Source organism: Equus asinus, chromosome 12 (assembly GCF_041296235.1).
Source record: "Equus asinus isolate D_3611 breed Donkey chromosome 12, EquAss-T2T_v2, whole genome shotgun sequence".
Taxonomy (NCBI): domain Eukaryota; kingdom Metazoa; phylum Chordata; class Mammalia; order Perissodactyla; family Equidae; genus Equus; species Equus asinus.
Window position 1 is genome coordinate 18,712,619 of NC_091801.1, and position 26,596 is coordinate 18,739,214.

Here is a 26,596-nt window from a genome sequence, read left to right on the forward strand (position 1 = left end):
CTCACAATCCTTTTCATTTAGGTAAAGGAGCAATGAGGTCCAGATGCACAATTCTTTCCCTTTGTGAAAGCCTTCTCACACTCAATGAGGGAGCCTCAGGCACACTCTTGCGGTGGTTTATTAATGTCACGAACAAAGCGTACTTTATGTTTATTTGAATTGGCCAATCAAAATGTTCTATACAAAGCAAACTTCATCATGAAACATTTAAATTAAAAATAAATTAGTTCCATTCTACAGAAATCTCCAGCTGCCATATACAAATAAAGAATGTCAGTTATAAATTAAATAAGTTAAAATAAATAATCTTAGGATACTCCGATAGGTCCAGCATATATCATCTGTTTGCTCCCTAACTTTGCTCTGGGCCCTGCTATCTGTACTATGTAAGACTATTAGACGGTCCAGTGAGACGAGGCCCTCACTGAAGGAACACTTGACGCCCAAGTCTCCAAATCATGTTCTGATGTGAGGATTGGGTGTTCAGAGTTAAAACAACTGTTGAAGGGCAGAGATCAGCAGGGTGAGAGCCCAGAAGCCTGGTCCTCTTATCCCCCCATGCCTTCTTACGTTCACCTGGAGATATGGAAACAAGCAACTTAGCAAAAAAGCAACACGTGGCCACAGAGCAGCAGCATATGACTAACAGTTGAGTCGGAGACCAGAAATGCAGCCAAGTTCTTCTTTGCACCAAGACATGGCAATTTCCAACCTAGTCTTAGATTAAATTTCACCATGGAGTCTCCAGTTATTAAATTGGTTGGATTAATTTAAGCTTCTGAATTAGAAAACAAGCCTTCTGGGCAGAATTGAGGCTACAGATGACAAATACACAGGCGCATGCCACTCATCCCCTCCACAAACAGGCATTACTAGTTGATCCCTCAGGCCTGTATCTCAGATTCCATCTCCACACGGCACTCCAGGCAGCCTCTGCCAAGCAACCGTGTTTAGCATTTGAGATGAAAATTATTTCCTAACCTTGATCTTTCTCTATATTCTGAACTATACTGTGTGAGAGAGTAAATATAACAAGGGCATTGAAGCCTGATGCCCATATGGGTTATGTGTCTTCAGACTAATTGTTTAACCACTTTAAACTGTTGTCTATTAAATGGGTAAGACCACCTAACTCAGTTGTTAGAAAGATTGGGACAATGTATGTAAAGTGCTCAGTGTCATGCCTGGCACATAGTAGGCATTTAATAAACAGTAGCTATCATTACCATATTGTCATTGTAAGGCTACTGATGTTGACAATGGAATTTATGATGACATTTCCATTGAAAGAGGAAAGCATAATATTATACATTAGGTTGAACCATATGAATTTGACAATCAATTGTTTTTGACTTACAAAAACAGCAATTTCTTCTGGTTCAACCAAATACATAATGATGTATTTTATTCAAGTCACTTACTTGTTCCAACTTTATCAAATTCTTCCCTTCAAAGATTTCCCCCAGAGACATACTCCTACCCCTCCAAACCTTCGTCGAATCCCTGCTAGAGTAAGCAAAGCAAGGAGTCTGTAAGGAAGTTGAGGACCCGGTATCTCGTTCCACTGTCTGGTATCTAGTCACATGACCTCTTAAGGCCTTGGCTTCCCCATCTGAAGATAGGGAATAATTGTGCTTTCTTTAATAGGGACTTTTTGAAAATAAGAGATAGTGGAAGGGAAAGCACTTCTGGAAGTTAAAATCATTATACCAAAATAAGGTGGTATTAATTCCACTAGACTATGCCACTTCAGAAAACATTAGCATACAACATTCAATTTTTAATCATGTTTTTCTACAGAAAAGCTGCATGTAAAAGAATCGAGAATTCATGCAATCATGCCAAATGAATAAAACTGACCTTAACAATACTCTCAAGGGGATATTAGAACTGCTGAGTAAACATATAGTGCTTTGTCATTAAAAACCAGACCTCCTGAAGATGAAATAAATGTGATAACAGAATAGTAAGTGCCTCAAACATCAAGCTCTTCCATTTATGCCAGAAATCACACACATTAGAACGACTCACAAGGAAGACTGAGGAATTGCCTGCTTCCTTCCTTGGAGGTTTTTAAAATGGGCCAAGTTTGATTTTGGTGTGGTTTTGCTTATAGATAGGGATATAAACTTTATGACCTCCCAAGTCACTTTCAGACCAATGGCTTTATCGATTCTAAGAAGGTACAGTTTCTTTCGCCTTCGAGGGAAGTTCCTACCCTGCATCCTAAGCCAGGGTGATTGGTTAAGAAGGGAGGATGATGTGTTTGGACCAGCTACTAGCAGAGGTGAATGTGGCTCAGCTCCAATCTGGAAGTTTTCTCCCTTTGTGCAGTGAACTTTGCCCAACGCCAGGCACCTGGAGGGTCACCTTTAGTCGGCTTCAAAGGCGCTGTTGGTAGCTCCCACATATTCAGACTTCTTCTTGTGCCTTGTCCACATTTTCCGGAGGATGCTGGGGACACCGCAGGAGGCACTTCCTGTCAGCGGCAGGGAGGCTTCTGCTCCCTGGGGAAGGGTTGGATACTCCTCAGTCATCTTCTTGAGATGTCTGGATCTATAGAAAAGCCAGGGATGGGTGGGGAGGCAGTCACTTCATTGAGCCAGACTTTTAATTTTTGCCCTTGAGAAGAGTAGCCAGACTTCTCACTCCAACTCTGCTCACACATCCTGTGACCAGGCTGGAGGGTCACTGTTGGGACCCTCGCAGGAATGACGCCCTGGGGGATCCTCACATGGGTGAAGGAAGGAGGTGGCTCTGGGTACACTGGTTCATGGATCTCAAGTTCTGCTCTTGTCCCAAGTTCTCTTTTACCACCTCTCCCACCTTTACATGAACAATCTTGCTGGAAAGGGCAGATGTCCCAAAGCATCAGCTACTGAAAGAACATGAGCTCTGGGACTGAATCCTGCTCCGCAGCTACTGTGTGACCTCAGCAAGTGACTTAATCTCGACCAGCCTCAGTTCCCTCATGTGCAAAATGGGGATAATTTCAACTAGTTCACAGGGCATTTGTGAAGAGGAAAATGAGATAATAAAGCCTCCAGCAATAAATGTTCATTTTTCTCCTCATTTGTTCCCTAGTGAAAGAGATGGCCTTCCTTTTCAATAGCCAGGGTCCAGGAACAAATTGAAATGAGAATGCCTGAACTTAGAGACAAAGGAACCATTTAGAACCCTTCGCAACACAGTGATGTGGATCAGAAAGGTTGACCTCTATTGAGGCACAGTAAGTTTTTGCTGGCTTGCTCAGCAGTCAGCAACAGCTATTGCTGCTCAGAACAATTTGCTACTAGAACTTAATACAATCTAAGCGATTTTCTTACTTTTCTCCAATTAGGTTCCAACATATTGAGTGACTTTGCTTTTATACTTCTTTCTACATGACTTTCTCTTATGTAGAAGGGCTTCACACTGGTGTATTCCTCCCTGTACTCTCACAGTTTTCAAGCTGTGCACCACTTGGGTTGATATTCTAGCCCGTGGTCCTGCACATGTGCATAGCTGACATGTTCCCAAGTAGTGTCTTTCCAATTACTAGATTGTAAGTTTCTTGAAAAATGATAGCAACAGTTAGTGCTAAGCTCCTCACACATGATCTCATTCAATTCTCACAACCACCCATCAAGAGGGGTACTATTATCATCCTCATGTTTTGGTTTTGTTTTTAAATAAATGAGGACATGGAGGTCTGAATAACTTGCCTCAAGTCATAGCTATCAGTGGCAGTGCCAGGCAAGCAAGAGATCTGAGTAAAGAGCCCAGAGCCTTCCTCACCTCCTAAACCACTTTCCTGCTAGCTGCAGTATGGAGGGTGGTGGCAGAGGAACAAAGGCACATGCTGAATTGAGTCTGAGACTCTTGCCTGCCATCTTCTCAGTGCAACATGGAAGGCAATGAGGGGGTCGCTGGGCGATTATCCACTCCTGCTGCTCTAGCTGCTGGTTCTGGACCAGAATGAACAGCAACATGGGGCTTATAAATTTGGTTTGAAACTTTTCTGTCTTAAGCACTTCCGTACCTTTGGGGAGGGATCCTTAACCTAATTCATGAGGCATCTCTGACACCAGTGTGGGAGGCTCTGAATAAGGCCTGTGATTACATTTATCTAATTAACCAAAACCCCTCCCAAATGACACTTCTCCAAGTCTAAAGAGTGGTGTTAACGAAGTGGAAACCATCAGAAACACTTCAGCCTAATCCTAGGGAAACAGCTGATGAGGCGCGCCAGGGACCCAGGATTATTGCCCTCATTAAAAGGTAATTTACAGCTGGCATGGATTTTATTTTAGCATCTTGAGAGTCTGTAAACCAGGCCACCTGTTACTCTTCTGCCGCAGGACCAGAGCAGGCAGGGAGCCCCGCAGGCGGCAGGGCTGGGAGGCACAGCACTTACCCTCTTGTCAGAACAGCTCCATTCTCTGGGCCTGTGGCTGCCACCTCCAGGACGGTGGGGGCTTTCACTGAGATCCGGGCCACCGGAGGAATCTGGGTGGTGGGGAAGGGGAAGGGAATATGAGCTGTAGCCATGTTCCCAACTCTGGCACTGACTGGAGCCATTTGAAAGGGGGATGGCTAAATGGAACCACCCCCAACCTAGGGCAACAGTCCTTACGCTTCGGCGGGCACCAGCCTCCTCTGCAGGGCTTGTTAACACAGTGCTGGGCCCACCCCAGTTTCTGATTCAGTAGTTCTGGTGTGGGCCTGAGAATGTGCATTTCTAACAAGTTCTGAGGTGCTGCTAGTCCCGGGACCCCACTTTGACAACCACCAACCTAGAGAAACTTGAAACAGAGCAACTCAATCTGAGAACACACCCCCACTATCTGTGTCCACTTTGTCATCGAATCCTGCAGATTCTTGCTTGGAAATACTGCCTAGATTAGTGCCATCCTCTCCATTTCCTCTGCTGCAGCCTTCAGGGCCAGTCACCGGGACCTCCGTGTTTCTGACCAGACCCGCCACATTTCCTAGGCCTTCCTGGACTCGAGCACTGCAGGGCCTCCCCACTGCAGGGCAGGCAGAAGCCAACTGCAGCCTGCTCTTCAAGGCCCTTCAAACCCAGACTCTTCCTCATCTATGCAGCTCCACCCCTATGCAGTACACCCCACGTGTACCAACAGTTCCAGTCCCAGCAGGCCTGTTCCTGCCCTTCCTAATGCTCACACACAACTCCGCATCTTCACTCAGCTTTTCCTTCACTCTCCACATTGAGCCTCATTTCTGCTTGCCCTTCAAGGCCACTTCTTACAGGAAGCCTTCCCTAAGGCTGGTGGCCAAAGTTGATTTTTCTCTGTCCTCACGTCCCCACTGCACTGATTACCTGTGTGACATCCCACCAGTTCTATCTTTTTCAGTTTTCTACTTGTTTCCTGTTTGTCCAGTCTCTGAGTCCCCAGGAGGCTGTGTGCTGTGTGGCAGGGACTGGGATTAACCCCTTTCGTGGTCCTCCTCAGCTCTCCTAAAGGAGGTGGTGAGTGCTCAAGAAAACATGGGCTGAATTGAAAAGTAACCGATGGCCTAACCAGGGCTGAGTCCAGGGTTTGCTCAGTCCATAGACACATGTTATGCTTTGTTTCTCTGCCCCAAGTCCCACTGAAGGTTTAAGGTCACCACATTCCTGGAATTGCTGGGAAATTCCAGGTCAAGGACACCATGATTCACCACCCCCTTCTCTCTCGAGCTGGCCAAAGGTTGTGGGCAGAGCTACTGTGCCACCTTGTGGCCTCTTGGGAGCTCTCCCTCCCCATTGTGCCAAGGGCCCCAGGAACATACAGCCCCTCCTTCTCCACTGTCCTTAGTCTGATCTCCAGTGCATTTCAGCGTTGAATCAGATTTAGCCGTGTGAGCTCTGCACTGCCGTAACAGGCCACCGATGAGCTGCAGGACCCCAGCCCCACCGTCTCAGGCCCAGGCCCAGAGGAAGGGGCAGTCAAGCTGCCTCTTTGTCCTCCGCATTATTATTGGCCCTTCCTGTGTAACCGTGTCCCCATCACCACCCTATCCCATCACAACTTTGGCCTCCCGGCTGCAGCTACCTCTCTGCCAACAGCACTGAGCCCAGCCCAGGGCCCGGGGGCAGGTAATCCAAGGCTGTGAGCTGTCCTCTTCCCCTTAGCTTTAGTCTTCCTCTGGGCTCAGCTGAGGGCAGCTGTTTGAGCTGTCACAGCCCGACAACCTCCACTCTGTGGAAGTGGCCCAGCCATCTTCAGTTTCCCCTGAGTACTAGGTTGGGGCAAGGGGCTCCTGACAAAACAGCCTGACCCATGCCTGCCCCATATGTGGTTTTCCTAATACACCTATATGAGATACTTGGATTAGATTTCCTACTCAGACCAGGAGTGAAGTGCTCAGATCTCTGTCGGACTTGTCCCATAAGGACGAAGAGACTGGCCCAGACAATCCTGGGTCTCTTCTAGTTCTCACATGGCACAGTTGATGAATCCTGAGAGCTGATGTTCACAGAGCTCAGGATGCTCGAGCCCATCTCACCTCCATCCATGACTCCACCCCTACCATGCTACCGGAGGGTACCCATATTCATGCCCAGAAGATGGAGATGTATTTTTGTCAGGGTGATGCTGAGCTAGACCGGACATGTGCCACCTGAGCCCCCTTCAGGGAGGAATACGCTGCCCAGCTGCAGGAAGACAAGCAGCAGAGGGCCTCATCTAAGGTCACGCGCTCCTGGGGCAGCCCACATGCCGTGCAGAACAAGGAGGAAACATAAAAGCTTGGCCATTTGGGTCCAACTTGGGGCCCCCTGGATGGGCAACACTTACCCCGGAGCTCCCACCAGGAGGTGTCAGGCCTGCCGGGTGGTTCAGCGTTCCCTGTGCCCAAGTCTGCCTCCCTTCTCCTGTCACAGGTATTGATCCCTAATACACATCTCAAACCCCAAACCTCCACGCCTGCTCCAGGTGCAGTGCCCTCAGAGGTGTCCCGTCCTGAGATGACTGGTGTTTTGGGTTTTCACGATGCTTGAGACCCTGGCATCTCTTTATCCCTGTAGCTGTCCCAGGAAATTAGTCAGGTATTTCCACCTGGCAGAGGCCTACCATGGAAACCACTTATTGCTCCCCATGTTTGAAATGTTTGCTAGGTAATACCTTCTTCTGTTTGCCTAAGAGCTGAACTTCTGGCCGGAGAGAGCAGCAGCCAGGGGCGTGCCACAAGCTGATGGAGAGAAAGGGGAAAGAACCCTCAGGCCTGGAACAAAGGACACTGAGTCTCTCTTCATGGCCCAGTCGGGGCAAGAAGTTTAAAGCACAACAGATACAACTAGCCAGGCTTATTGTACTTACCAAAGATTTTCCATATGCTCTACTGCCACACAGATTTGCAGATTTGGGTTCAGAAATCCCCACTGCAAAGTTGAACAGAGGAGACGTTACCCAGGGGCTCTGTGTTCCACGTCTCCCTGGTTCAGCATCAATTATCTTGTTAGCTAATCAATCACAAGCCGGGAATTTCTAAAAGGCTTTGTACCAAGCAGCAAACTCAGGCAGTAGGGTCAGGCAAGGGGGCAACCGTCAAGGGTCACTTGCATGCCTAGCTCTCTTCCAGCGGCCAGAACTAAGGTCTCGCAAGAGCACGTGTGTGGAAGCATTTAGCACCGTGTCCGTGCACAGTTGGTGCTCAGAGAATGTGCCCTCAGCTCCTCTTCCCTTCCTAAGGCCCCAGATCACAAGAGGTTATCAGGAGTTAAGTCTTCACAGCTGGGATCAATTACCCAACCAGGACACCTCTCTAGGAAGATGAGCCGAGAAGTCCTGCCTGGGGGCGGGGGGAAGTAGAGACTCAGAACATGGAAGGACTGGAGTCTGTCAGCGTCCTGAGACCCCAGCCACGTGAGATAGATGAACATGAGAACCTCTTGCTATGCCTTTATTCCTGAGGCCTGACCTACTTCTCAGTAATTTCTACCCTGAAGCCTGCAGCTTCTGAGAATCCAGGTGTTGAGCTGAGGCAGCAGCAATAGGTGGGGGAAGTTAGCTTTCAACATGGTCCTCTCCTGGGGCAGATGTTCCAGAATGAGCCCCATCCTATCACATTACAGCACATAGAAATGCAACACTCCCACTCCCTGGAAAAAATCTCAATGCCAAGATAATAAAAAATGACAAGACTATCAAGATCAACCATAATGTGCAATGCTCTGGCATAAGTAACAGCTCATATTTCAGTATCTACTGTGTGTCAGGCACCGTGCTGAGTGTAAAACACGAATACAGTTTCATTCAATCCTCACCTAACATGATACCTACCTGTTAGGTATCATGATAGTCCCTACTTTCTAGATGAGGAAACCAGGGCTTTAGAGAAACACGACAATTAAAATGAAGCCAGGTAAGGACAATCTAGGGAATGGCAAACTGACCTCTTTGGTGAACTTTCAGGGTTGGGGAACTTGACTGAGGGACCCCCCCTAACCCAGTCTGGGAGGACTTTGCCAGGTGGAAAGAGACAGGGAGGGCAATCCATAGAGGGAGCGGTGTCAGCGAAGGAAACAGAATATAATATAGTAGTCAGAGAATTCCACTGCGGCTCAGGGTTGCTCTGTGTATGGACAGAAGATGGTCCCAGGGAGGTCAGCAGAGGATGGGTCTTGGACGGCCTTGGACATGGTCTGGAGGGTGGTCAGGGGTGGGGAGGACACAGTGTTAAAAGAGTGATAGCAGAGGCAGATTTCTGCTTTAGAAGACCCCTCCCGTAGCCTTGTCGAGAAAGGGGGACTGGTGGCTGAGGGCCAGGGTTGGCTGCAACACAGAAGATGAAGGGAGTCTGAGCCCAGGGCCTGAGGTAGGTACCAGGAAGGAGAGACGAGACATAGCTAGGAGCTGACGCTGTCAGTGCTAATGTGTGAAGTGGTGGGTGGAGTGTGGTTGGGGCAGGACAAGGGAGTGTTAGGGAAAACATCCCAGTGGCTTGCTGGAAAGATGGATGGAGGCCTCAGCAGAGAAAGGAACAGAAGTTTGAAGGAGGAAGATGAGTTCCCTTTGAACAAATTGATTCTGAGGTGCCCAGGGACAACTTGGTGGAGAGATTCTGCAGGCAGCCCCTTCTCCCAGGCCCAGGAGGGGGGCTGTCCCCTTTCCAGGCACTGAAGGCCCACCTGCTCAAGGCTCATGGTGAGACTTTCTCAGCCGGGCCTCTGCCTTCAGAGTCCCTGCAATTTCCAAGATTCCTCGGAGAATCTTTCTCCCACATGGGAAGACTACAATATCCGGGAGCCTTCTCCTATAGCTCAGAAAAGAAACAAGTCCCCAGATCTGAGACCCCTGGAGACACACGCCCTTCTGACAGGAGGATGGAAGACTCGATGCCAGGCCTTTCGTGTGGAGAGCTCTGGGGTCTAGCTTTGACTCAGAAACCCTCCTGCTGTCCCACCCCCTCTGGAATCTATCAGATTGGGGAAGCTGAAGAAATTGAATCAATGCCCAGCTCAATCGTTTTTTTTAAACCTGACTAGCACATTCCCTGCATGAGCTGACTGTCACATGTTGGGCAGATTCTCTCCATTTCATAACTTACTGTTCTCCTCTTTCAGAACAAAAGACTGCCTTGAGCAATCCAGGCTTCTACAAGCTACTTCGAAAGGGAAGAAAGTGGCCCCTAATACTAGACAGTAGGGAAGACATTATTCTCCCAGGGGGAAGAGGCATTAGCTAGGAAATCAGGAGACCCAAGATTTAATCTCAGTTCCATTACTAATGAGCAGTGTGACCTTGGATAGGTCAAATAGTGTCTATGGTTTCAGTTTCCTCTTCTGTAAATCAGCAGGGTTCTCAGGAGATTCTGCTGCTCTGGGGACCCCACTTTGAGAAACACCCATTAGATCATCTCTAAATCCCTGCTAATCAATATGTTGTCCTCAGACCAACATCATTAGCATCATTTGGAAGCTAATTAGAAACAAAACCTGGGGCCCTACTCAGTCCCATTGAATTAGAATCTGCATAAAAACAAGATATCCAGGTGAACCTTCTGCACATTAAAATTTGAGAAACATGGCTCTAAATTCACTTTATGATTCTGAAGCGAAGATATTCTTTCTACACACACATGCACCCACCCACCTGCCTATATATAGACACAGAAAAATTCATCTCTTCTTAATTTGCAAGGCAGATTGTGGTTTTCCTAATGCTTTCACTCTACGTACATATGTGTATATGTAATCACTTAACTAGAGAATATAGCTTGATTTATGTATTCTTATAAAGAGGATCGTAAAACCAGGTTAGGGTGTTAGCGATCATAAGACATCTTAGAGATCCAGTCTGGCATCTATGAAGCAGCAAAGAGAAGCTGGATGGATGAAAAGACATAATAGAGTCTTATTTCAGCTCTTGTAACACAAAATTAACACCAAAAAAGCTTTGAGAAGGACATCCCAGACTTGCCATTGTGTATTTTTGGAATTAAAATATGAATAACTTTAGGCTGTGGGCATAACAGAAATAAAGTAAACCAGCAATTAAAGGCAAAATACCAGCACAGACTTCAGCAGGCTGGATGAGACTCCTGTTTAACTGCTTGGGGTGGAAGCCATTTTCAAAAATAATGTTGAAGGTAAGACTATGTTTCCAGTTTTCAAAACAAATTTGTCCCTAAATTCTTTTCATAGATTGTTGAAATAGGCTAAGTTATTCAAGTTTAAAATGGTGAGATTTTAAGAGGGCATAACTAACACACACGGCTGTAAAATAAATAATGTTGGCTTCTTTTGCTTCATGAGTCATGTCTACACTGGCTTTCTCTTCCCCAGAACAGAATGATTTTCATCTCTTCCTGAATCCGGCAGGGCTTCCTGTGGAGCAAGACGGTAGATGAAAGCATCTTTGCTCCTTACCCACACCCAGAAGCGAGTGTTTTACACGTGAAGGTGTTTCTATGGTGCTGCTGTAGGTGCGGCCCAAGAGCAGGTGCATTCAGAGGAGGAACAGCATGGACCTGGGAAAAGCCGTAGTCCCCACGCCACAGGTGCTGCGCTCGCCTGGCGTGATGGAGGACGCCCGGGAGGACCACAACACGGGGGGACAAAACACACGCGAGGACGCACACTGCGGCTGCTGCTCTACATGCGTCACTGCCCCCCCAGGGCGGGTCCCCGGCCTCGGCCGGACGCACGTACCGGGTCTGGCCGGGGTCTTCGCCGGCTGGGCGCCGGGCGGCCGCGCGGTCTGCAGCCGGCCCGACCTGCGGCCCTCGGCGTCCCGGCGGTCGCTGCGGTGCGGCAGCAGCTCCAGGGCCCGGGGCGTGTGGAGGTCCGACTCGATCACCACCTGCCGGGAGGAGGAAGGACAGTCAGCTTGTTCTCCCCCGGAACCCAGGACCCACGGCGAAGCCCAGGCCGGCAGCTTTGCAGGTGGACGTCGTGCTGGCAAGGAATGATCAGAGCCTCCTTCCTCCGGCGAGTGCTAGGGACAGTGAGAAAACCTGGGTAAACTGGCCTGAATCAGTTAAGTGTTTTATTTAACTTCAGCGTCTCAGATGGTGCCATGGTGCAGGAAATGAGGGTTCTGGGGTTTCTTCACGAGCAGTCCCTTCACAGAGTCAGGAGCCTGGGCCATGAGGCCAAAAATCCGGGCTAGTCACCTGCTCTGTGGCCTGATGTACTTTGACAACAGGACAGGCTATTTGAGATATGGACAGTCCTGGAAATCGGCATGTGACAGTCTTTGCAGCCATGTGGATGCCCTTGTTCATGCAGAGGGAATACCTAGGGAGAGGACTCCGGGCCCAACTGATTCCCAGGTTTTAAAAAGAAAGAGGCTGCTGGCAAGACAGAGCACGCACACTTCCCCTCCCCCCTACAGAATGCCTAGGGCGGAGGTCCGGGAGGAGCTGGGAGATGGATTTCCACAGGGGTGGTTCAGTAAGTGGAGATCTCCTGAACCAGAACAGGGTGAGAAATGCTGAGGCCTTTTTGGTAATGGTCACCTGCTGAATAGTTATTCTGAGAAGTCCATTAAGGGGAAATACCCCTTTAATCAGAGCCCACCAAAAAGGGCCTTAAAGCTTATAATAAAAAAGCTTAAATCATTGTAATAATTTAAATGTAAAAACGTGAGACAAATATTGTATTTTATCTTACGACCAAGAGGGATGAAGGGAATTTTAGCAGTCTTTGCTGCATATCCTGCATGTTTCTATACATATCCAGGACACGGGGGTCTTCATTCTGAATGTCTTCACTCCCCTACAGCTGTGGGAACCTCCAACGTTACATGGCAGCTGCCCTGAGGTTGGCATTCACTGGCTCGCTCCTTCCTTCTGCAGAAATCCTGCAAAGGCACATTCTGTGCCAGATCCTGGGCACACAGCGCATCTGTGAGTGAGGTGGCCCCATCTCAGCCCTTACCATCTGGCTTCTGACAGATCCCTCTCAGTTGTCTGAATATAACAATTGTATTACTTTTGGAGGATGCTGAAGCGAAAAAGACTGATTTTGTGTGTGTGTGTGTGTGTGTGTGTGAGGAAGATTGACCCTGAGCTAATACCTGTGCCAATCTTCCTCTATTTTATGTGGGATGCCTTCAAGCATGGCTTGATGAGCGGCACTCAGTCTCCGCCCAGCATCCAAACTGGCAAACCTTGGGCTGCTGAAGTGGAGCGTGTGAACTTAACCACTACGACACTGGGCTGGCCCCAAGACTGAATTTTTAAATATCGTAATGGGGTGATACTTCAACTGAGTGGAGAAAAATTGGACCTTAATAAATATTGTTGTCAGGCCCTGGGGGAAATAGATCCCTGTCCACACTTCTCATACCAAAATGAATACTAGAGCAAAGATGCATGTTAAAAAAACCAAAAAACAAACTCTAGAATAGAATATGGCTCAATATAACATGTGTTACATATAATGGGGAATTATCCTTATGGACGTAGAACTCTTACAAATCAATAAAGAGGAAGAACAATAGAAAAATGGGGCAAAAAACATGATTCAGCAATTGACGGTAGAAATACAAATGGCTAGTAAACATGAAAAGACACTGAACAATTGTAATTAAATAAATGCAAATTAAAATAAGAATTGGTCAATGATGAAGCAGTTAACTCATTTGGGTTCAGGCAGACCTGAGTTCAAACCCCAATTTTAACTCTTGGTGGTTACGTGGAAAGGGCATATTCTGTCTGCCTGGCTGTTTGGGGGCAGCGTAAACGCCTGTCGTTAGTAGAGATTTTCATAGCACAGCTTGCTGTTTTTCTTCATGCCACATATTTATCTACAGCATCTGAGAGCGGTTCATGTCTCCCACAGAGGAAAATAAGAGGAGCTGTCACTCTGCTTCAGCTCACCACAGGTAGTCCTTTGCTTAGAAAATTAAGAGCCCAAATTTGGTCTTTTCTGGGTTAGGAAATTCACTCTTCTTAGGCCCATTTTAGGACCCAGACTCATTCATTCTTTGGGGAAAACTGATAATTCAGGAACGTGTAGGATTTGTCCCCTTTCTCCTCAGGGCCCTGCAGAAGGAGGTGTTTCTGTTTTCAGCACGCCTTCAGCGAGGCTCGGGGCAGCACCCGTCCACCCCGCGCCAGCCGTGAGACGCAGCCGTGGGTGGTGTGGCACTCAGCTCCCTGCACATGCGTCCCCTCTGCTCTCTGCCTTTCCTTCCTTCCTCTTAGCACTGCACTCTGCATGCTGCTGCGAGGCCACCAGAATACTTGAACTTCCTGGATTAGTGGAAATTTGGAGCCCCGTTCCCCTGGACACGTGTGCTGTTTGGTCTAAGGGCCCTCCCCTGGAATGTGAGTCTTCAGGTTGAACAGGAAAGACCTGAGTCTCATGACTTGACACTCATAGTAGTGTCTTTGCTGTTGACCTCCCATCACAGGTATTCCTGATTTTATCTTCATTCTCTCAGCATTCCTCTAAGGGAGGAGGAGCGAGGACTGGTGTGTTTTCAGACCCACTTTGTAGAAGGAGAAAGTGAGGCAGGATGTGAAAGCCTGAGTCGTCCCTGGGGGAGACCTAGCATTTTCTCCTCTGAATGGGAAGCAAGTGCTCCTTTCAGGAATGAGAAGCGCCACCTCTGCAACCCCTTCTCTGCACTTGGAGGCAGACAGGAGAAGAGAATGGGAAGGGAGAGAGTGGAGTGGCATTAGCTGCTCAGCCTCGGCTGGGTTTAGGAGGTTTGCTGGGCTGGAGATGAGGCTGCTTAGTTCCCAGGTCATGACTTAGGGCCCACTGCCTCTTCAGGGTGTATTCTCCAGTCCCCCAATGGATGCCAATAGCAAGAAAGGGAAGAGGAGAGGGACCCATCTCAGGAGATTTCCCTCTCATAGCTGGCCTTCTACTTGGTTCTTATTCCCCACAATAACAGAGGCTCTGAGAGGGCTCCAGAGCAGTACGTTAGGCCCACACCAGGGGGTGGACAGCTGAATGGATAGTTGTGGCCTCCTGAGAGCCTGGTTTATTTTCTGGTCTGTAGGACACAGTCTGGGCTTGCTGCTGCTGCTGGTCTTAGAACAAACTGGCCTGAGAGTAGGCTCTTTAGCATCCTGAGTACAGGGATAAGATTGGGGAACTGAGGGGGTAGAGGGGTGGATATTAACAGGGAGAGAGAAGGAGAGACAAGGGTTTAATGTTGGATTTTTCTTTCCTAGGTCAGCAAACTGCCTGCTGAAAGCAGGGGAATGTACTAGTCAACAAGCTTTACTACAGTAAATTGAGGCTTCCCTGCTGGTCTTAGGTCAGTGACGGGAAGAACAGAGGACATGGGCTAGCACACAAGCCCCAGGATTCCATCCACTGATGCCTTCAGTTCACACTTGTTTGTTTGCCAGCCTAGGGGGCTGGTAGGGAGTTAGAAAGACAGGGGAGACAGAGGGGATGGAGAAGCATCATGATTTTGGGCTAATGGGATCCGTAGCAATGTTCTAGCCCAACTCCCTAATTTTACACATAGGGAAACTGAGGCCAAGAGAGGCTATTTGTCTTCAAGGTCACAGAGCTATAAGGGGCAGAGCCAGGATGAGAACCACGGTTTCATGATTCCTAAATGAGTGCTCTTTGTAAGACCCACAGAAATGCCTACATCCAGATAAGGATCTTCAAGTGTAATTGATTGCTCAGTGCATTTTGACGAATCAGATGACCGGACAAATCCCTCCTCCACAAGGCTGCAGTCTGGGGAGAATGTGACATTTACAGTCTCATTTCTCCATCTTTCCTGATGACGGCCCTGCTGCTTATTAGGAAGGGGCTCTGAAGCACAGTGGCAGTGGCTCCGTTGTACTGGGAGGCCTAACCGACCTGCACCTTAGAGTGAATTTATTCCTTTGAGCTACTCTTAGGATGTTGGTGGCATCAGGATGATCAGGATGTCAATAAAATTGCCTAACAATCCAAGACTGGGGAGACCAGAGAGACTGTCTAGAGAAGGAACATTGTGTGGCTGCCCTGGGTTCAGAGGAAAACATAACTTAGGAAGAGTCCAGAGAGGGAGGAAACTGGGACACTAAGCATGATTCAGAGAGGACAGAGATATTTGTAATGGTAGCCCAGGGAGGGAGAATAGACACAAATAAGAATTTCAGGACAAAGAAAGTTGTAAACATTGGTACATTAGAGCAGTTACAAAATATGAATAATTTTCTTGGGAATTTAAAGGGAAGCCGAGGGCCAGTTGAATGAGGAAACAAGAAATCAGAGACAATTCTTTGTTTTTTGGACTCAGTTTCCCCATCTTAGGTGGACTAAGGGACCTTTCCTGTCTGTTCTAATTTGAATGTTCTGTATGGCTGGGGCTGAATTTTACAAGCAAAGGATGAGTCAGGCTGTTAGAGGAAATCAGACATTCAGAGGAAAGCTCAAAGGCCAGAGGGCGTTTTTAAGGCTCTGGCTTGGGCTTTATTAAGTTGTCTGGAGGAGGATTGCATATTTGAAGACAAGACCCTAGCTTTTGATTTTTTTTTTTGGATCAAAAGCAATTTTTATATGTATTCATAGACTTGAGTCATTTTTCTTCTCTGAGTAAAACTACTTTTGAAAGGGAAAGTTCCACAGTGCCTGGCTCACGTTGATTGGATATTCCAGGAGGTTGTGCCCCCGTTTTGGTGGTTCTGTGTCTCATGCCCATGTGGCTTCACCTCCACCATTGAGAATAGTCTCCTTTGTTTAGGTCCTGAATCTCCTGGGAAGTTTCTTCCCTAGAACCCTATTTAACTACTAGAAAGTATAATGATTTGGTTTGCACTTTAAAACCTTTTGTAACCACCATCTGTCCTTATAAAGCCAGTAGGTATTGGTGTAAGGGGTGATTCAAACAGGAACCTTGTTTAAGGCTGGAAATTCAAGGCAAGAACTCAGTTAAGAACTAAATATTCCAATTCCAGGGGATCTTCCCTGAGTCAGGAATGATTTGTGGCTCCTTCGAATCCAGAGTGATGCCGAATTCAGACTGAAAGGTCTGTTGTGAAACTTTTCTTAAACTTTACCTACAAACAACCCTTTCTATTTCCATTTTTGGTAACACCCACTGCTCCTTGAAAGTTGGGAGCATTTTCCTTCTAGACTGTGGGCTTAAGTTTTCAGGGACCACAAAAGATGGGAATCTCTTGCCCCACAACAGAGAAATTTTCCATCCATTAAAAGCCCTTTGCTTTCTTAATATGTGAAATATTCTCAAAAGTCACTAAAAATAGGGGCATACAATTGACAGAAAAATGGGCAAAAGACTTGAGTGAGGAACCTGTTGGGAAAAAATATAAAAATCTATGAAAAGATGAATAATAATATTAATAATTCAAGAAATGCAAATTAAAACAGTAAGATATTTTCACCTATAAGATTGTCATGGATTAACAACATTGGCACCATATACTAATGGCTCAGAAGTTTGGTTTAAGGTACTTTAAAACACAGTTGCTACAAGTTTTTCAATGTTCATATCTTTTGAGCATTTTCATTTTTTAAATTGAGGAATAATTGACATAAAACATTGTGTAAATTTAAGAAGTACGACGTGTTGATTTGATAACACAGCATTTTCATATCTATGAATTTATCCTCAAAAACATTTGCATAAGAGCATAAAAAAATGTTGAAGAATATTTCTTGTGGCATTGTTTTAGTAGAAAAAAATGAAGAAACCTCTTTATTGATGATTTGGTTACATAATTTAGAAAACTTCAGATTTTGTTTGGGTTGAAAAGTATAGTATATTCATACAGTGGCATACTCTGCAGCCTCTATAAGGGGTAGGGGATATCTATATTTATTCACTGGCATGTAAAGATGTTAAAGATTTATTGTTTCGTGAAAAAAACAAATTGCAAAACAGTGTGTTACTGAGCAATAAAGCATAATAATTATATGTTAGTGTATGGGAAATTTTCACTTAAAAAAACACCAGTACTTACTGAATGCTCAGTATGTGTCAGGCTCTGGACCAAGCACTTTACATGTATTAAATCATTTGCTCCTTCCAATGGTTCTTGAGATATGTGTTCTTGTCATCCCTGGTTTAAAGCTAAGGAAGCTGAGTCCCAGAATGGTTGGGCATCTTGCCCAAGGTCACAGAGCTAGAAATGGATAGAACTGGGACAGAAGCCCAGGCAGTTTGACTCTAAGTCTGCATGCCTAACACTCTGTCCTACAGCTTCTCAGGACCTTCCAATGCTATAGTTTGTATTTTTGTAATGTTTCAAATTTTATAATGGGCATATACTGCTTTGGGAATTTTAAAAACACTAAATGTATATAAAAACAATGACTAAAACCCCATCTCACTCTCAGGACACTTAAAATTTTCTTTTTTAAATGGAGAATACGCTTTTAAAAATGGAAATACTTAGAAAATCAAAATGATGTTCTACGAAAAATTGTGACAGATATGCTAGAAACTCCAGTATAACCAAGAGGAAACAATTAGCAGTTGAAATAAGACTTTTAAAGTGCAAAGATGTATTGACAGCTTTATATAAAGAAACCTGTAAGTAAAACGAGAAATTCACAGCATCATTAGGCTCTAAAGACATGTAAACTAGTTTTAAGGTAATGTATATGCTTATTAAAGTACCAAAAGATAATACTGAAAAATGAAAGCTAGTGTTGGTGAGGTAAATGGAAAAGCATTGCGGGAAGTCTGGCAATTGTTCAGAATTCCTGGTAATGTGTGACAAACTGTAAACAGAAATCATTTTTTAAAAATCACTATTATTTTCCACATCTAGCACAGTGTCTCTTACACGCAGTAGGAATGCAAATATTTGATGAATGGATGGATGGGTGGAACTGTTCTAATCCTTTTACTTGTTAATTCTACTTTGAGGCCTATGCACCACGGAATTAATCCAAAAGTATAGTATTTTGTACAAATAAATTCATTGCACTGCTATTTATAATAGTGAAAAAATGGAATATTGCAAATGCCAAAAATAGGAGAATACCTAGGCCAGAGATGAAATACCCACATCGTGGATTCTGTTTAAATAAGAAAAAAATGTGTATATGAAATGAGATTTACACTTTGCGTCTGGGGAGAATGACAGAATAGGGGGATCCCATTCAAAGCTGTTTGTTGTCTGGTTGACGTTTGTCATTTACTTTGGTTAAGTGGAGGATGGAGAATGCAACAGCGACAACTTGGGATCTAGAAAACCTTCCCGGTTTTTGAGAGCAGGGGAGAGACAGTGAAGAAGCTAGATATTACTTTTTTAATGAAAGTCAATCAAAGGGATCAAAATGGAAGTTTCCTTACATTCTTGGTCAAGAGGTGTTGAGAGCTTTTGACTCTTCTTCTGGCTGGACTGGACACTGGAAAGAGAGAGAAAAGAATGGTTTTAGAGAACACTGTGAGGCTGATGTAGCTACAGTAACAATACCGAGAGGATTCACACCTGGAATGGGGCAGGGGCACAGAGGAGGGGGAATGGGAAGAAGAGGCAGATTGCAATTTTGATTTTAGATGTTATTTTGTTGAGTGCACCAGAGCTCATAGCAGCATTATTCACAATAGCCAAAAGGTGGACACAACCCAAATGCCCATCAGTGGCAGAATGGGTAAACAAAAAGCGGTATATACGTACAATGGAATATTATTCAGCCTTAAAAAGGAATGAAAGTCTGATACATGCTACAACATGGAGAAACTTTGAAAACATTAAGCTAAGTGAAGTAAGCCAGACATGAAAGGACAAATATTATATGAGTCCGCTTATGAGATACCCAGAGTAGTCAAATTCATAGCGACAGAAAGTAGAGTAGAGGTTACCAGGGGCTGGGGGAAGAAGGGAATGGGGAGTCGTTATTTCATGGGTACAGAGTTTCTGTTAGGGGTGATGAAAAAATTCTGGAAATGGACAGTCATGGTGGTTGCCAAACAATGTGAATGTGCTTAATGCCACAGAACTGTATACTTAAAAATGGCTAAATGGTAAATTTTATGTTGTGTATATTTTACTACAGTAAAAAAAGCTTAAAAATCAATGAAACATAAAAAAAAAAACTTGCTTGGGAAAAGATGTGTTTTGTTGAAAATGGAGATACTCAGGCATCTCTTTTCCACACTGCTGCCAGAATGATTTACCAGGAACTGAAATCCCGCCGTGTCACCACCCTGCCTAGAACTGAAACGACTTCTTGTCGTCTATCAGATAAGGGATCAGATGAGGGCTGTGCTGTTATTCTCTGCAAAGCGCTTGCAGCCCTGAAACCAGGAGTGCAGCGTGCTGGTTAACAGCCAGGGCTGCCAGTTCCTTTCACTTGTGTGTGAATCCAAACTTGACCGCTTGCCAGTTACGTGACTGGGGCAGATTACTCACTCTCTTGAAGCCTCACTTTCCTCATCTGTAAGAACAGGGTAAAAATAGCACCTACCTCAGAGGGCTGTGGCAAGGATTACATGAACAAATCTTTATAAAGCCCTTGGCCCAGCACCTGGCAAAGGATAAGTTCCCAGGAATTAGCGGTGGTTATTCCGATTTTCCTCTTTCTCTGCAAGATGAGGGCAGGTGGAAGGAACAGGTGATAATGTCTAGAGTATTCCATTAGGATTTCTCTTTCTGGAGTTGTCTCCATTCCCCCCTGATGTTTTCCGATTCCCCTTGCTAACCCTCCCCGTTGTTGCTTTTCCCCAAGAGAATTATTTTGAATGCTGTGCTACTGTTTACCCTTTGAATTAAACCCGCTCTCGTGTAGCTCAGGAAATAACTTCTGGTACATCTTCTTGGTAAAACCACATCTTTTATCTTTTGCATTTACTGTGAATTGTGTCTATGAAATCTTTCCCTTAAATGGCTTATTTCCTCTCTAGAAAGTAAAAATACACATTTGTCCTCTATTACAGACTTGATCTATGTCCTGTGCCTTTAAAATATGTAAGAAACACAGTAACATTTGCTGTTGCCGTATTTTCACGAGATATTCAGATGGCTCAGCTAAAAAAATATATAGGTATTAGGTTACACCCAATACATGTTTGTATATGTGTGTGTTGGAAAGAGGGATATAAAACAACAATAATAAACGTAATAATAGTTCACATTGAGCTTGACCAGGCAATGGCTTGACTTATTTCATTCACTCTTCCCAGCAACTCGATGAAGCAGGTACTCTTCATCAACTCCATTTTATAGATGAGGAATCTGAGGCTTAGGGGGTCAAACAGTTGATGGTGGAAGAAGGCCTACACTCTTAACCACTAGGCAACACTGCCCCTGCGCTGAACTTGGCCTCATAAAATGTTTTGGTCATTGCGCATTGAATAAACATGGCTGAACAGTAGCATCTGGGATAGGGCATACCAGGGAGGACCGTAATGCTCACGAGTTAAAGTCAAAGCTGCCTGTGTTTCTGCAGTTAGGGAAGGTGGGGATGCAATGGAGAGTTACCAGTCTCTCTCATCAGCAGTGACTCAAGAAGAACTAGCACCGTCTTCTCTCAGAGAGTCCTCTGTTTGATGGCTTTGGAGAAGGCAAGACATACAAGGAGGCGTACTTCTTCCATTTGCGGTCTAATATAAAATTGCAAATGCTCCTTTTCTAGAGAACAACTTCCTGAGCAGTGAAATGTCCATCAACGCTAATGAATACTTGGTTTAATACCAGGAGGTGGCCATGAATGAACATGGCAAGAAAGGAATATAGCTTAAATGTTTATCTTTGAACATATTCATTGCTCTCAATATGGAATAAAAATCGAAATCACTTTGTAAGTGATGTATTTAATGGTGCTTACCACATGCCAGGTACCGTTCTAGATGCTTTTTGTATTTATCTATATCTCATTTTTTCCCCCATAATTACCCTGGAAGGTAAGTTCTAGTTCTCCCTTTTACAAAAATAGAAACTCAGGCACAGAGAGGTTAATTAGTCTGCCCAAGGTCACACAGTACAGAAGTGGCAGCAGTCTCTTGACCACTATGCTCAGCAAATGGAGTCAAGGTCCTGTTTTGAATGATTTTATTCAGGTGAAGTTGCTCCTGAATTGCATACAAAGGTTTTAATTAAAAAGGGCCATTTGGCTTTGCACTTTTTTCTCCTTTTAAAAATTTTTAAAGGGAAAAAAATGACAGGAAATAGATATATTTTAACATTTTCATATTTGCTTCCGATTTGTTTCCTTCTCATATAAAATAAATTAAAAGTGAGAGGGTGAGTTTAGGTCCCTTTCTAGCCTCCCCTAAGTCCACTTCCCTCCCTCCCTAGGGCTCCTAAAATCACTCATTTTATCTGTGTCTTTCCAGCCTATGTTTTCATACTTTTCTGTGGACATGTATCCATAAGCAATATACAGTATTGTTTTGTATTTCCAAATTTAATAATTGTTATCCTACATATATAATTTTTCAGCCTGCTTTGTTTTCGCTCAACATTATGCTTTTGAGCTCTGTCTGTGTTCGTACACAGAGATCTAGTTCATCCCTGTTGACTACTGTGGAGTATTCCAGAGGATGATGACACCACACTTCGTCCCTTCCCCTCTTCAAGGACGCTTAGGTTATTTTCAATTTTGCCCTCCTAGAATCAATGCTACCGTGAGCATCCACGTGTAAGAGGATTTACCGGGAAGTGGAACCGCCGGGTCAGAGGGTCAGCTTTGACTTTCTAGGTACCTTTCAGAGTCTCCAGAGAGAGTTCCAACTCATACACGTGGGCAGACTCCTAGCTCTTTTTTTCTATCTGGCAGTGGATGTCTAAAGCTTAATTTATGTTCTGCGGGCTGTCTCTCTGTGGCCAGGCTGAGTCTCTCCCTTCCCCCCTGAGCAATGGCCCCGTCGGTGGCTGACACGGGAAGAAGAAAGGAATTGTTTGAACAGGAGGTCATAACACCAGCAAACATCCACCCCCCTTCATTCAAGTCTGACAATGAGAGCAGGGGCTAAGCCGGAGTCCTGGGCTCTCCCAGCAAGACAGGGGCTGCAGGGAGAGAAGAGAGGCAGCAGGAGAGAGGGCCAAGCTTTGGAGAGGGCAAGGGAACTGTCCAGTAACCAGACACCTGGAGCTCTGACACAAAGCCCTTCCTGGGACTTGACACCATTCACCACCGAGCACAAGGACTTTCAAAGTCACACTTTTTGGCAGTACTAGTTCTAGGTTGAGTTTGGGGGCATGGCCCGGGGGTGGGTGTAGAGGCCACCCCCCAGGTCACAGCATTATATGACCACTTCACTAGCCTTCAGGCCACCGTGGGGGATATTTCTCCTGGCATTTCACAGCACAGTTAGAAATCATTCTTTGGAGCCAGCTGGTTCTCATTTCAGAACCCACCTGCTCACTGGAGAAGAGGAAAGAATCTATCTAGCTGCCCTGGGAATTTTGTTTTCATCTCTGTTTCCGCAAACAATGGCTTGCTGTCACTTTCCTCTGGCATGTTGGGTTGCCGGTATTGAGTTAAGTGGAGCAGGGGATATTTAACTGCCCTCATTTCCCCCTGGTTGGATTGTTTCTCCACGATTGATGTTTATCCACATGCCTCCTTCTAAGAAATAATAACAACAACAAATACCATCAAAACGAGAACCCATCAGACCTCGGAGAGCGGAGGGTAAATCATAGTAAACCAGCACGTGATTGCCCTCACCCTCCTGCATACGGCGCCACAGCCAGGAAACATTCAAGGGCAATTTTACTCACCCTTGGAAGGAATCACAGTGGTGAAAACTTCTATATTTTCGTCACTGCAGCTGTAAATCTGATGCATCGTTTCAGCCTTCTCTCCCCAAAAGTGCGTGCGAACCGGAGGCCCCTCTCTGAACCCCTAGTCGCGATGTTTCCTAATCCACTCTGGCTCCGGGATCATTGTGCAGGTCCACAAAAGACAGGCTGGGGCTGTGAGCTCATCTCATTCCAGAGTCTTCACTGCAACATTTTCTAATCCCATCTGTCTTTTCTTTTCTTTCTTTTTTTTTTTTTTATGAATCCTATTATTGCAAACCTTTGATTGCGTGTGGAGGCTTCAGTCCCCTCCCAGCCAGGACGTATTTAACATTTTTATTTTGCCGTGTCTGCGGCAGTGAATTTGGAAGTCTTTTGTGAAGTGATGATGAAGTGAAATCGCCTACTCGGTTAGCGCCGGGCTTGGCTGGAGAATTTCACCGAAAAGGAAACGTGAATTTTAGTCCCAGCGATTCCCCTTTTCATTTCAGAAATAAAGGGGCTTTTTTTCTTTCCTCCAGAAGAACTGGATATTCAGTAATTTGTCATGTGTTAGTCTGGCTTCCTTCAAAGTTGCTATTTTAAACAAAAGGACTATTTCTCCAGAGCGTTTTCGCCTCATGCCAGTACAAGACAAGGCTGACATTTCTAGAGAGCTGTGTGCTTAGCGTCTCCTTGCACAACCTTCAAGTGCTGGCAAGGACGTGGTAACAAGCAGTGTCCCGACACTCCAGGTGCCCAATTACAGGAAGGTTATATTTTTATTACCTTAAATATCCTAATATATCTTATCCTATATATATAGGATATGTATATCTCCTATATGTTAGTCTATATATACATACACAAAAACAAGATATGGTTGAGATACATGTGTATTATGTCAAACCCACTACCTTTCATTATACCATTACAGATTTACTTATTCATGTTGCTAATGATGATGATAATTGATAGTTGATAATAATGTTAATAGTGTTAGTTGGCATTGGTTAAATGCTTGTTAAGAGCTAGGAAGCCTGATATATAAATCTCATTTAATGTCTACAACCATCAAATAAGACTATTATTTTTGCCCTCTTATAGGTGAGAAAACTGACGCATGCAGAGACTTGAGCAACTTGCCCAAGATTAAAATACCTAGTTCATGACAGAATTAGGATTAGATCCCTAACTTGGCTCCAATGTCCTTGACCACTAAATTATACTCCATTCTTCACCTCTGAAGCTGTCCTATCCCCCCTACTTGGAACTTGGGGGACCTGAGCCATAATCTCTTAGGCCTGGACTTGGCATCTATTGATATTCTATAGTAGACAAATTTGGGGCATTTGCTTATCAGGTAGTTGTCAATGTTATACCTGTGTCTCTGAGAATTGCACCCAGCCACCGAGGATGGCTCTGGAAAGCCATGTTTGTTGCACCTGAATTTGTCCCTTTGGCCACATTTGATTGAACCAGGGTGGACACCTAACACAAACTGCTGCCTCCTGGAGACAGAAATTGGGCCAAAGGGAAGATATTAACTCTGAACATCCGGGGTGGCTCTCAGGGTCAATGGGGCTGAAGGTGAGAGGAAGCTGGTGGAAGTCAATGGAACTGCTGCTCTGGAAGGGACCTGAGGCCTGAATGCCAATCCAAGGTAAAGAGTTTTAGCTGGGGAAGAGGAGCAGGTACTTTCACCTTGGCCCACACTTGATGGGTCTGTGGTTATGCACACACTCGTGAGGGCCAGTGGGAGGGACAGGGGCTTGGGGTCAGGGTAGTGTTGGGAGAGTGAGGGGTGGGCATGGGGGATTGGGAAAGACAGAGCATAAAGAGGCAGAGATGAGGGAGGGAATGGACATTGCCCAGGCTTGATGGTTTCCCATTTCCGGCCTTGTCGCTCTCAGGCCTGGTGCCATTCCTGTCTTGTGGTCAGTGAGATACCTAAGTCTCCATCTGATAAATTTCTTTTTTGCTTAAGTAGGTTTTGGTCATTTTCAGCTAAAAAGAGTACCATCTAAAAAACATGTCTATAAGTTTTATAACCTCAGCACTGATTAAATTTTTAGATAATATAAAATTTAGAGGAATATCTTGTGTAATAGAAAACAAGATCCAAAATCATATTAACAGACTGAAATTCTGTTAACAGACTGTAGGTAATAAAATCTAAAAGATGAAATTTGACAAATCTAAATGAAAACGTCTACTTTTACTTTAAAAAAATTATTTAAATACAGAATTGGGGTGACCTGGTTTAGCAGCAATTTATTAAAAAGAAATCTAGGGTTTTGGTTAACCACATGCTTCCTAAGAGGCAACATTAAAAGGGCAGGACCTAAAAGACACAACTGTCGTCTCAAGGACCTGATACTAAACCGAAATTAAGAACATTTGGGTCTCCCAGAAGCCAATCAGGGTTACCTGGATTTAATCTTAAGGAGTCCGGCTGGATTAGGTTTTTTCTAAGAAAGCCCAAACTTAATCAATTACACTGTATTGTAGCATGTCTAATGAATAAGCCTGAAACACAAAACTAAGTAGGCTACTATAAGGAGACACACCAGGAGAAAAACAGTTCTTAAGTCATTTTTACCTGTTTGAAATATATTTTAAATAAAATAATACATATTTATTACAACAAATTCAAGAATTGAAGATAGGTATACAGAAAAAGTGAAGTATACTTCCCCCATTCTAGTCTCACTTCCTAAAAGCAATCATTGTCTACAGATTGGTGGGTGTATTTCTAGATTTTTCTCATGTATATGTATATTTATATACATGTTTATAAATATAAATATAAATATAATTTTATAAAAATAGAAGTGGAGTCATATTGCACATTTACACTCATGCATGCACTCATTCACCTGTGAACATGTATACTTCCTCTTCTTTATTTAGATGTGCAGCATATCACTGTATTATAAGAATTTATCCACTTCTTTCTTGATAGACCTACAGCTTATTTCCACTTTTTAAAATTAGAAACAATGCTGCAAAGAACGTCTTTATATATTTATCTTTATATGTGTCTTCCAGTATTTTTGCAGACTGCGTTTCTACTCGTGGGAATGTGGGTCATAGCATATGCATGTTTAAAATTTTGAGGGATTTTTCTGAATTGCCTTCCAAAAATTCTGCATCCGTTGACACTTTCACTGACACTTTTTTTTTTTAAAGATTTTATTTTTTTTTCCTTTTTCTCCCCGAAGCCCCCTGGTACGTAGTTGTATATTCTTAGTTGTGGGTCCTTCTAGTTGTGGCATGTGGGACGCTGCCTCAGCATGGCTCAATGGATGGTGCCATGTCTGCGCCCAGGATTTGAACCGCCGAAAGGCTGGGCCGCTTGCAGCAGAGCATGCGAATTTAACCATTCGGCCACGGGGCCGGCCGCATTGACACTTTGACAACTGGATATGAGGGGCTTATCGTACACCCTTGGCAATACTTGATATTATTAATCTTTTAATTTTTTGGCAACGTGATCCTATTT

The 26,596-nt window shown here is 44.7% G+C and overlaps 1 protein-coding gene across 1 annotated transcript; it reads right to left on the reverse strand.

The window, feature by feature from the left end:
- On the reverse strand, nt 1–23,804 carry VXN (vexin). Its single transcript, XM_014838518.3, has 6 exons — nt 23,092–23,804; nt 18,717–18,772; nt 11,138–11,288; nt 7,305–7,366; nt 4,397–4,488; nt 1–2,556 (listed from the first exon to the last, which is right to left on the reverse strand). The coding sequence occupies exons 1-6, from the start codon at nt 23,156–23,158 to the stop codon at nt 2,373–2,375; spliced, it is 612 nt and encodes a 203-aa protein (XP_014694004.1). The 5' UTR covers nt 23,159–23,804; the 3' UTR covers nt 1–2,372.
- Between the last annotated feature and the right edge of the window lie 2,792 nt (nt 23,805–26,596).

Coding starts and splice junctions, on each gene's coding strand:
- VXN (XM_014838518.3), bottom strand. CDS start 23,158: ATGCATCAGATTTACAGCTGCAGTGACGAAAATATAGAAGTTTTCACC. Junction 7,367..11,137: donor GAAGACCCCGGCCAGACCCG/GTACGTGCGTCC, acceptor TCAACTTTGCAG/TGGGGATTTCTGAACCCAAA. Junction 4,489..7,304: donor GAGCATATGGAAAATCTTTG/GTAAGTACAATA, acceptor CCCACCACCCAG/ATTCCTCCGGTGGCCCGGAT.